Here is a 12,580-nt window from a genome sequence, read left to right on the forward strand (position 1 = left end):
TAAATCACGCCTCAAAAGTTCAGGCGGTCCATTTCGCCAAGAGAATTTTTCGTCGATTTGAGGGCACGATTGCCTTGAATCATAATTTTAGTTCTGTATGCTCCTTTGTGACTTTCCTCTTGCTTATAGTTAATAGGTTCAGTTGTAAAGTTTAATCAGAATGTTGAGCTGCTTCGTGCCACACCCAGAAGGGGGAGGCGGGAAATCGACCGCCATTTATACATTATTTCAGGCCGTGGGATGAGGTCGGCCTCTCAAGCAACTCGGCGCTATTCTTGTCATTTTCACCTTAACTACGCCTAGGCCTAAGTGAAAAGTCACCTGGCCTAATCTCGACCTAACAAGGCCACGGTCAGGCTTGGTCCTACCAACAATGCTGGTAACCGCGCCTAGGTGGCCCGCGCCTCGCGTAAAGGTTCCCCAGTCTTTTCCCAAATTAGCCACTGCAACAAATACCATTCAGGCCACCTGTCAGCTCGCATTTGCCGGGATAGATCGGCGGAACGTTATTGGTTTAATTCTAGATTTTGACCGCGACGGTCGTCGTAACTTCGACGCGAGTCTAGATTAGGTTTGAGTCAGTACTTAGCGTCATTAGTTGTAGGCTTTGACATGCGGGCTCAACTATATCCATCGAGACCGACGCTCTTCAACTCCCCTTTATCGGGGTAAAGACTCATGTTGTTGGAAGCGCCTCGTCGTCACCCCGAAGCGCCTCGACGCAAGACCGGTCACGGTTAGTCTCTATGTCAAGTTAGCACGGGTTCCTGCGTAGTTCCTAGTGATTAATTACGCCCTGCCGCCAGTTTTTATCAATAATTGCACGCGGGTGGCTGCGTTCACATTGTACAAATCATACAAGGAGACTTACGCGATAACAACACGACAATCAAGTGCCATATATGATGAATCGATTTCAAACTAATAGTTACATTAAACATATGTTTCCGGTGCCGCGCTCTTCAACAACAATGTAATGGCTTGTCACGTCGAAAGTATAAAAAAATGTTGTCGCAAACAGACATTGAGGACGTAGTTAAGATATGGCAATGACTCTAATATGTGCCATAAGCATATTTGACGTGATTCAAAGTTGAATAATCAATGGTGCTACTCGATGGCCAAGATCATGTTCATATGAATACCTGTTACTCCGCAAATCAGGTCGAGAACGCGCTAACCCGTAAGTATCAGTTCGTGTTTAGCCTGTTTGAAGACTTGATTCAAACACGTACCAATCCGTATTGTACGGCCAAGAGTCACAATCCGCTGCGCATGTTATCGTGGAGTCTTGCTGCGTCGGAGTTTACCAAGGGTCGTCTTGACGAAAGCAGATCATCCATCAGCTAAATAGTAATGGTTGGCGCCCACGAGAATCCATACCTTTGTAGAGGCTTCTTAAAAATTTGTTTGTGAACAACTGACAGCTCTGTTTATGAAGCTTAGGGCAAAAAACCCGTCAAAATAAGGGTTTTGGGCCCTAGCACTATAACTGTGCTGATATAAACACTGGTAATTTAAATTACCAAGCTTGTTACGTGGCAAATATGGCCACTACAAGGGTTTTAACACTCTGTAACAGAGGAGGGATTAATTATGTAATTAATAATATGTAATTATTAATTACAGGGAATTAATTTGGCGGAAAAGTAGGTGGTAAGCGCTTCAACTGATTGGCTGCTTGACAGAGGCGGTGGTCTTACGGCAACTACTTATAAGGATAAAGCTTTAAATATGCTAATAAAGGATTTTTGATGATTTAAAGGGTTTAATCCAGTGGATTTTACGTGCTGAGGATGGTTTATAAGGAAAAGTGGCTACTTCTGTAGCAGAGGAGAATATTCACGGCAACTTACAGTTTGTGGGCGGTGAATGGTCTGGGGGATCTTTTCCTGAGGGCCAAAGAGGCCTCTATTTATAGAGGGGACTTCAGTGGGCGTAAAACACTGAGTCCTTTCTCCCTATGGGAGTATCCAGGGTTGTAGCCGTGAAAAGGGCTTGGCTGTGGGTATTTTAATTGTATTGAAATAGACTAATTTCCCTGACTCTGTCACATGACATATTTATAACCAATTGTCATGTGAAAGAGCTTCTGTGGAAGTCTACATAATACTTTCACGGGGTATTTTTACACGAGTAATATTACTCATTATTGTACAACAGTTTATTTTTATGTACTTTAATTGTTTTACTAATTTTTTGTATGTAATACTATTTTTGGGCGCTTTCTGTGGCCAATTCTTATTTATACAATTAGTACATGAAGGAATAGGAATAAGGGGGTACTTTGAGTGGGTGACCCCCCTTAATTTATGATGAGGAATCTGATTCTGCAATAATAATTCAATAATTATTATTATTTACTGAGTTATTGCAGTCTTTTGGATACTTAATGTATCTCTAAGGCTGACAACAACGTTCACGATGCCTTTCCGCGAAGCCAGCTTGACCACAAGTAAATTATTAACATTGGAAACTCTTGATAGCGCGACGTAGAGCTGACCGTGAGAAAATATGTCTGATTCGAGGTAAACACCAACACGATTGAGAGTTTGGCCTTGACTTTTATTTACTGACATCGCGTAAGCAGGAGCCACGGGGAACTGATACCTGAAGAATGATAGGCCCGACCGCGCGTTGGATTTATTTTGGAGTTTTATCCTTGGAAGAGTTATCTCTGACCCAACCAACGGCCCTGACATTAGCCGTCCGCAAATAAACCCAGTACCAAAGTCAACAACGCGAATGCGCGAACCGTTGCATACTCCCGCACCAATCGACATATTTCTTATGACCACAAGGGGCATCCCAACTTTGTGTGCTCCGGGAAACCTGAAAAGACAACTTGTTTAGGCATTCCTCTGGCAGGCTAGATATCGAATCTGGGTCGGGCGTATCGATAGACCTTAAAGTGGCACATTCTCCCGGCAGTTTATCCAGAACCTGATCGTTGATCTTACGCACATCCTTGTTTAATGGTGAGAGGATACACCTTTCATTTAAGTAGGAATTCGCCTCATCGCCAGACCAGACATCAAGCAAATCGCCGTAAACAAAATCTATCAAAGCCGATTGCAATTCGTCTTGGGAGTTCAACCCCACAACCGTTATGTGGCGAAGCTTTACTACGGCGAAGTCAGATTTTTGTCGCCTCCCTTCACCTAATGCGAGTAGGAACTTTGCGAAAGCAACGTTGTTTGAGTTCTCTTCCGATGCCATGGCTTTTGCTAGCCGCATATTCTCATCTAAGATGAACTCGGTTACATTTGGCCCGATTGACGACGATTTGAGTGTCGCCTGGTACGATGGGGGAAATTCATTATATTTGACAACGGGTAAGATTTGACAAAAGTCTCCCGAGAAAACCACAACTTTTCCCCCGAAATCCTTGTCCAAACCACAGAGTCGCTTTAGCGTGATGTTGACAGCCTCAATTGCGTTTTTATGGATTGTGACTACTTCGTCCCAGATAATTAGCTTAGCTCGAAGAAGGTGTGTTCCGAGCATTGTGTCGTCATCGATTGGACACTTGGCTCCTTTTACGACTTTGATTGGTATCTTAAACGCCGAATGAGCAGTTTGGCCGAACTTCAGCAGGAGTGCAGCAACGCCCGACGACGCAACTACAACCTTCTCATAATTTTCAACCGTGGCGAGGTCGATCAAACTGTTTAAAAGGAATGTCTTACCAGTACCACCCGGCCCATCTAAGTAAAACAGTCGAGGACGGTTTTTCTTGAGGACGTTTTTGACTTTTGTGTAGAAACAACTTTGTCTTTGATTGAATAGTTGTTCATGTCTGACCAGTCAAGCATTAGTGATAGATAGTTCTTCCTCTTCATCTTCTTCTTCAGTCATCCCAATCATCATTCTCATTTCCCTTGCCGTCGGTATTAGACCGCATGATTGTAGAGTACTCCCCATGCCGGCGAGTATGTTTTCGAGGCAAAACAAAGCCATTACTCTACTCTCGGCGTTGTTGAGTCTTTTGCTATACCGTTCACGCATGTCAACCCGTGTATGATCATCGGTAAAAGACATATAATGATTGTCTAGTAACTGCAGAGGGTCGGACGGGGGTGAGTGGACGCATATGAATGGGAACATTTGGGCAAGTTGGTAGCCTGACCAAACGATTGATGCTTCATGTAGCGCTTTGTCGTATAAGAAATCGTTCACCAAGAGTCCTAATATGTTGCATGCGTCTTGATACGTATTGCAAATGACATCGTCAACGGTCCTCAGCTCAATAAAAGATGTAAAACCCTTCCTATGAAGGAGTAACACCCTTAGATAAAATTGTTCCCCGGCCAAATACAATATAGAAAAGATCCTCCCCACACATTTGTCCTTAGACTTCCGAGCGACCCAAATTTTTTTCGATTTATCCCACCAGAAGTATGTTGGAATATCTTCATAGAACAGATCCCTTGCCCGTTTACCATCCGCTCCAACGGCGTCTTCGAGATTCAGGAGCATGTATCCGGTAAGTGTAGTTTGTGTTGCCTTTCCGTTGTTGATCTGGCCTTCCAAGCCCTCCTTGTTCTCGAAATAAACAAGTTGTTCGCCATCGTCATGAACGGCTAAGCGCGTGACCGGTGGCCAACGATCGGAAAGAGGCATCTTAAAAAGCCTCCAAGCGGCTGGTAACATGAAGTTAGTTAAGCACGGAGATTAAGCTGAGTTATTGCGCACCTTCACAAGGACCAATGTATCTCCCCTCCACGTATGATTTTACCTCGTCGTTTGAGTCAATCGCCAATGTTAAGCGATCATGTCCTTTAGTGATATATTTGTAGAGGTACTTGATAGCTGTTGTGTTAACTGGTACTTCTACATTAATGTGACATTCAAACATCCTTGTCAGGAAGGGACAATAAGGAACGACGGAACCGTTATTGAATCTACTCGTATGTTTCTTGACTTCGCGGCCGTCATCTCGTCTAAGGTAAACGGGATAAGCTCCGTCAACGTTGATCGTCCAATCCAAAAAGGGCTTAGGGAAGCCGGATTTGCAGGTCTTGCCGTTCCAACACGGTCTTTTCTCGCAAGGCCCATGTAACATGAATTTGCACACAAGCCGGTGAAGAACTGGGGATGTTTCCGGGTCGGGCAATTCTGCAGAGATCATCTTATCGATTTCCTCAGGTGTTGTTGGTTGGTCATTTTTGTCGACGGTCAACATTAGGTGCAGGTGCGGCAAGCCTCGTTTTTGAAATTCAACTGTCCACACGTACGCGACGACTCGGCCAAAACGCTCCAGTTTTACGAGTTGTATTATCAATTCTTTCATTTTCAGGTAAAATACCCGAACAACGACAGTCGGGTGGTCAAAAGATTTCTCGTCAGAGGGAGTTTCATTGAGAATCTCCTCCCAGTTGGGATTTGCCGTCATTGTTATGAAATACGACGGTGGGCCAAATTTGCGGCAAAGCGCCATTGCGTCTTGATACAAATGTTGCATGCAGCGTGGACTGCCGATGAAACTTGAAGGCAGGATGACCGTACGTCCGGATGGGTCTTTTTCGTTTTCTAGTGAATTGACAAGCCTTTTATACTGACTTGCCTTTAACTTGACTTGGTTGTTAGTTATGAAGGAAGTCCTCTGGTTCTCGACGCAGGCATACATATCGACCAAGATTTCTTGCAAGAGCGACCGGCCTGCCAAGATGGGCAAAAACTTTTTCCGTCGGCGAAATAACATATACGAAAACCACTCCAACGAGCCGACTTTTTGATTATCCACTAATGTTGCGAGGGGATACGCGTCAACTTCGAGCCGAAGATCAAGCTATCTGTGATTTAGGCTCACCTCTGGCTGTCCTTGCTTGATATTGATTGTCCCATTGTTGTTCCCCGTACGGGAAGAAAATTGGGTACCTGAGTGGCATGTAAGCTGAGTGGAGGTTAGATATAAAGTCAAACCCATCGTCTCGCCTATGAAGGAGTATTTGCCTTTCGGAAATAACGTCGCCGTTACCCTGGACCACGAGGGCAACCTCGTCAATTGTTGGGCAGTTGTAGCGTTTCGGGTCCGCTCCTGGGGTCGGAACACCTTGAAGCTTTAACATTCTCGCCTTTGCTCTGTCGAGGACCTCGAGCGCAGAGCGAAACCGCTGGGCGTAAGGGTTGATGTTCGTCAGGATATTCATTAACTCAAGGATGAGATCGGGATCCATTCGCGCGGCCGTTCCGGTGTTTCCAGCCCTGCCTTGTGCTTGTGTTACTCTGAATCTCGCTTCTTCGATTCCGCGGTTGCCAACAACGTAAATTTGACAGAAACCGGCTTCGTTGGTTGTAGGTTCTAAGCTAGAAATCCGATGAGTCAGTGCTCCCAAGACCTTGAATACATTAACTCCCATCGGCCCAGCCACTGAGTAGTCAATATTGGCACCTAGAGAAGTGAATGATAATGCATTATTATACATCCTCGTAAGTTGTTGGAAATCCATCAAACCTAGATTGAATTAATCATTTGACATAAGCATAGGACCATGGAAGAATATCAAATCCAGCAAATCAGCGTAAACAAACGTTCGTCTTTCTTCGTAAGCAGGTTTCTTAAGATGCCAGGATATTTTCTAGCACTTCGGTCCACGCAAGGTAAAGAAACTTTATTTTTTTGGCAACACATCGTGTAAAGTTTGGTCGGCTTCTTCCTATCCGCAAGTGTCGACTCGTCCGTCCAATGAAGGGCAAAACATCCGTTACATATCTTATCACAGCGTCCGAGCCGATGTGGGAATTCGTATTCCGTAATTGCGGGTACAGTTGATTCGTAATCGGCCTGAGTGCTTGTCAAAACCTTCATTCTTTGGTTTGGCATGTTGAACGACTGTTTCAAGTTTTGTTTGGGTTGCGAGTAAATAGGTAATCAATAATAGATGCTACCATGAGTTTTCCGCGAGGATCCCCGCGTGACACATGGTAACGTACGGGTCAGCCCCCGAACACCGCCTATGGGGACGGCTTCGAGCAAGGATTGAGACGCCTTATAGCCAAGTGGAGGTTTATAACCTCTGCGGCAAAACATCTCTAGAATTGCCCGAAAGTTTAATTATCGAACCTAGTCGGTTGAATGATCATATTTGCCTGTACAGCAATAGGTAGTCGTGTGCTTACGACTCCTGTTGCAAGTTGTCACAAGAAGCTAGAACCTTTTCAAGTTTACACGCAAGCATGGGGATGAAGCCGTGATGTCTATTTACACCTGAGTAGAAACTCATAATTACAAGTATAGTACAAAGAGGCTACAAGAAATTGAATCAGCACGTCGGCAGCGCTTTAAGCAATAAAAAAATCAGAGGCTTGAGCGGTTGTTTAAGATATGGACGTGATTTGAGGTAATACGGGTCAAAAAATATCAGAAAAGGTTGAACAGACGCCTGCCTGCAGCGTCTGAAAAAGAAATAATAAAAAGAATAGTCTTTCGCCAATATGCGGCTCGGTGATGGGTTCAGAGATGCTAAAGTAACAATGAATCAAGCACCGAATCTAGCCTGATTGTACGAGAGCCAATGCCGACTGGACAAAGATTGAGTTGGACGAAGAGCTTAGAACTTCTTCATCCGTTTTGCCGCTTCTTTGAGAACGTTTTTGCGGGGGCGGCCGCGCTTTGCTTTGGTAGGGGGCGTAATTTGTTGATCCTTGTCGCTTTCCTCATCCTCATCAGATACCTCGTCATTGGAGCTTTGCCCCTCCTCATCCGAGTTGTCAGGGGTCTTTTGAGCTACAGTTTTACCTTTCGACATGGTTGAGTGTTGAGGGTTAGATGCAAGAGTCTTGGGTTTATTTTCTTCTTTACCATGACGTCAAGTTTCAGTAGGGCTTCCTTGTCCGACAGGCTCGTGACCATGGTTGATGGGAGTGGCTCGAGCAGTCCCCGCACTTGATCTCATGGGTGAATGTTCCGGCTTTTGAGTCGAGTTACGGATTGGAGTTTGTGATGTTGAGGCTACGGGATTCTCAGGCGACGGGAATTTGTTTGGGCTTGGGGTGAATTTGGTTCTAATGCATGTGGTTGTTCAACGGGAATAAGTTGATGACTTGGGGCGAGTTCTGACTGTTTGAACTCACATTTGAATTCCAGGACCGGAAGCCGGGTTGGTTGACGTATTCGACCCACTACGGCCTATTTGATGACCATTGGTGATACTCACAGATGAAACCTTGATCAGGGGTGGTAAATAATACATTCTGGTTAAACGACAGGAGATGAAATTGAGTGGTTGGCTTACCAAAACTACCGCAGTGTGCGTCTCCATCTCGAAATCAACAAGGCGGCCAATTACATATACCTCTCGACCAACTTGATATAGGGTATGAGTTTTTATTAGATTCTTTGTTCCAGGAACAACATATTTAATGTTGAATCGTCGGTGGCATCGATTCTATTTGGAAGGACATTGTGTTAGTGAACGTCTCACAAACGAATAGTCTATGTACAAACCTCGCCATCCCAGTCACAATGAGCAACTGTGACTTCGAGTCGGATGCCGCCGTCGGCAGACTCGGAAACTATTTCCCGCCGGTCGACCACCATGCCGAGTCCGGTAACATTTGTTTTATTACTAAAATCCGGTTGGTTTGGGCCGGCTTCGCCGATGCGAGTGACAGTTTCATGAGCGTAAGATAAAACGGGAGTTGAGCTGTTATTCAATGCTATCATCTTGCCACTAATCGAATAAACCGTATTTGAAGTTAAAGTGTTGTTCAAGGCTGTATTAGTAAGAAGTTCTATCTCGAAATTCTCGCGCTTGTCTGCTTGAATTCCACCGCACTGAAAGTAACTTCGTGTTTTGACATATCCGTATTGATTTGCGCGGACAGTATCAACAGTCGACTGATTGATTTGATGATCAGCTAAGAAGATCAAGATCAAAGTTAACATTTGGGCGAGCTTACGTCTTCTAGTGGGACAAAGTGGCCAGTGAACGCCGCCGGGTGGTTTGGTGTGCGGATATTAGACATGCTGGACGGATCGTTTGATGTGTGTAAAGGCAAGGGAAAGAAACGCGCGCGCTTCGCGTAGTCTGAGCTGAGATTGGGTATTGATGGAACAAGCCTGGACTCTAAGGCAAGGCGAACAGGTTTAATTGAGGACTTCGGGTTCAAATCTTAGCTAGTGTAATCAAAAGGAGCAATCGGTGCGAGAGGTCAGTAAAACTTTGAGGCGATGAGGGGGATTGAGATGAAGTACTAGAGTTGAGTCAAGAATTACTTCTCCTTAAATAGTCATATGGTGGGGTCTGTTCGATCGACCAGGGACGATTGCGAGGTCTACGCTGGTTGACTGTTTCAGGCCAGACTGGTGTGAGTTGAACTGTCAGCTCATCTGGTCAGGATATTGTTCCAAAAGTATAGTCACAACCCAAGTAAGGGTTTAAATTAGAATAGAAGTGGACTCAACTGATTCGGTCTGCTAACAGGTCCGTGGAAGGAGAACCTAACCAAACTGGATCAGCTGAATTCATGTAGTACGTTGTCTGGTTTGAGCCAAAATTTTATGACAACGCTATGACTACTTAGCCAAGGCGTCAGGAGGGGCCCTTCGGATGTGGGCGGTGCGGTACCTGAATAGTAACTACGTTTCGCTGAGGATGGCCAACGTTGTAGTGAGTGGCGTCGAGGACGGTCAGATTTTGGGTTACTGCTGGATAGAGTTGGTTGGTTGCCTGCTTGGGTTGACGGTTGTGAAGGGTTCAATATTCGTTTGCCTTTTTAGCAACACTGGGTCGCTACGCTAACCATAGCGGTTAGCGTAGCGTAGCGCAGCGCGAATGCGCTATTTTTTAGCGTAGCGTTAGCGCAATTGCACACATATGCGCTAACGCTATGCGCACGCGGTGCGCAGCTATTTTAGCTGATAGCGTAGCGTTAGCGCAGATGCGCGCAATTGCGCTAACGCTACGCATGCAGGGCGCAAAAGAGCGCGCGCTACGCTGCGCTACAGCACTTTAGCGGGAAAAAAGGGCTTTTTTTCCGCTAAAAGCGGTGTAGCGCAGCGCAGTGCAGCGTAGCGACTGTAGCGGCGCGCTAACGCTAACAAAGAATTGGCGCGCTGTTAGCGCCGCTGAAAATTAGCGCAGCGTAGCGGCGCTAACAGCGCGCTAACGCTATGCAAAATAGATGGGCGCTTTTTTCCGCTACGCTAACGCGTAGCGCTGAAATAGCGTAGCGTAGCGTAGCAACCCGGTGTTGTTTTTAGCTTTCAGGAGAATGCACATCGGGGTATAAATAAGGAGAGGTTCCCTTTGTCTTTCCGCGGGGGGATCTGGTATACAATGATTACGGTTGCCACTGACCCCCAACCCCTCCGCTGTTGCGCTTGCACAGTTTGAGGGGCGAAGAGTGGGCCCCCCACTGGTCACAGCGCTTGCTGCGGGCCGGGGGCCTTCATGTCCATCCCTTTTGACCCGTGCGCATGACGCGGGCTGGGGGGTGAGCCTGTGGACACAGCACTTCTGCTGATGTTGGAGGGCTAGGTCGAGTTGACTATTCTATTAAACAAGTTGTGGTATTTATGGGCAACCCTTGTATTTTTTTTCTTTGTCTGAGTTTGTGGGGTGAACCCTGGCATTTTTTTTTTGTAAATTGTTACATACATAGGGGAAACCCTTGGATTTTTTTTTTGATGGCCTCATTTTTCTCTGTCTTTAATAAACTTGGATTAATTACTCAGCTTTATGTAATTATTATGTAAAATATTATAGAAGATTCTTATTCTACAGGTAAAATAACCTAGGTTACCTCACTTCCAAGTACCCTTAATTATTATCCCTTCCTTGTGTAAACTAACTTCAAAGTTTGGGCAAGTGCATCACGCCCCGCGTAGATGCACTTGTATGCACATATATATATAAGTACATATATTTACAACCATTTTTAGTGACATAACTGAGGTGTTGTGTATAGTTTAAAAGATGGCTTTATTTGTTGCGTGGCGCACCCAAGCCCGCGTGCTCTGTTGCCTAGAGCTCAAGCCCGCGCTCCTAGTGTACATATATGCATAATGCATAAACTAGCCCGCAACCAAAGCGCTCAGGTTACCAGTAAGTAAGAATGGGCCAGAATAATCCCCAATAGCAATATTACATGTGTTATATGTCTTGTACACATGTAATTAATCACCAAACAAGATGTAACTACCACATCATCCAATATCAAAACATTCTAGATGGAAAAAGGCTCTTGCAACGTGCACAGGAGACACTAGAAAGCGCCCCAGCTTCTCCCAAGCCTCACTACGTGTAAATTGCAACTGTAGTAAATATGTAGAAGGGGTCGAATGAAATGGAGCACTTAATAAGCGCCTCCAGAACATGTATGTAGCACTGCTTGCACGTGTACAATTGCACAGAAGCCAGTTCTAGTACCTTCTGTGGCACATTTCCACGGAAATGAGCGTCACAGAACCCCCAAACCAGCCCCCATGATGTGTAAGGCATGTGTAAAAACACGCAGAACCTCTGTAAAAGGCTCTTGGCAACCCTTGTATCCAAGCCCCAAGGTTCCACGACCCACAGCGCCTTCTAGCGCAACCAAATTGCCTCAGAATGCGCCCACAAGTGTCCCCATGTCCCCTGGGCGCCCCTGGAGGCCTGCCTAGGATATATAAAGGGCCCTTTCTCCGCCCAAAAGGAGATTCCCCAGCTTTACATTACCTACTAGAATTTTACCCGCCTTCAACAGCCTCCTTAGCCTGTGATTTGCCAGGTAAAATACCTACTTTCATGATTTTTAGCCCCAATTTCCGCCCTGAAGCTGTCCAGTAACCACCCTGCCCTCAAGATTCCCTCCTCTGAGAGCCTCCAACTGCCCAACTTCACGCCTGAAGAACCTCAAGTGCCCCTAGGGTCTTATACTAGTAAGTTTAAGCCCCTTCTCTTGAGATTCTCCGCTATTTCTTCCTGGGATTTGAAACACCCCTGTTTACAGGCCCCAGTTCTTCATTCTAGAGGGATTAAACACCCCTGATTTATCAGGCCCCTCTTAAAATTAAATTATATTCATTTTATTACGTCAAATTGGCCCAAATCCAAGTTTATTAAAGACAGAGAAACACAGAAAAAAAGATCAAGGGTTCCCCCTAAAAATTAACCAAATTAAAAAAAAAATGCAAGGGTTCCCCCTTTCAAAAAAACAAATCACAAAAACAAAATCCAAACACCACAAACTGGACCCACTATCCATCCCTGTCTAGCAGGGTTTAAAATAGTGGGTGGATGACCCCCAGCGCGCGCAGTAAAGGCATTATGCAAAGGGGGGCCACCGAGTAGAGCCCTTCAAACTGTGCAAGTGCAACAGCGGAGGGGGTTGAGGACAAACCGCACGCTGGAATTACAGCGGCAGAGGATGCCTGGGGCAAACAATACTACTCATCAGGCTTCATTAAATAGCCATTCAGACACAACAAACCTGCCCGACTTCTCCCCTCCAGCTCGACGCCTCGACCCTGGTACCCAGTTTCAATCATTAGGCCGTCGCCAAGCTCCCTACACACAACGATCTTGCGCCACAATGGCCATTGCAGGCAAAAGCACTCAATGCATATGTAAGCATGAGCACAACAATGAACTCC

The 12,580-nt window shown here is 45.6% G+C and overlaps 1 protein-coding gene across 1 annotated transcript; it reads right to left on the minus strand.

The window, feature by feature from the left end:
• Positions 1 to 7,553: 7,553 nt before the first annotated feature.
• On the minus strand, positions 7,554 to 7,855 carry PtA15_15A164 (uncharacterized protein; the record flags this gene model as incomplete). Its single annotated transcript, XM_053163342.1, has 2 exons — positions 7,554 to 7,721; positions 7,805 to 7,855. 2 exons carry the CDS (start codon positions 7,853 to 7,855, stop codon positions 7,554 to 7,556), a joined length of 219 nt encoding a protein of 72 aa, XP_053027327.1.
• Positions 7,856 to 12,580: the final 4,725 nt, after the last annotated feature.

Source organism: Puccinia triticina, chromosome 15A, assembly GCF_026914185.1.
Source record: "Puccinia triticina chromosome 15A, complete sequence".
NCBI classification, from domain to species: Eukaryota; Fungi; Basidiomycota; class Pucciniomycetes; order Pucciniales; family Pucciniaceae; genus Puccinia; species Puccinia triticina.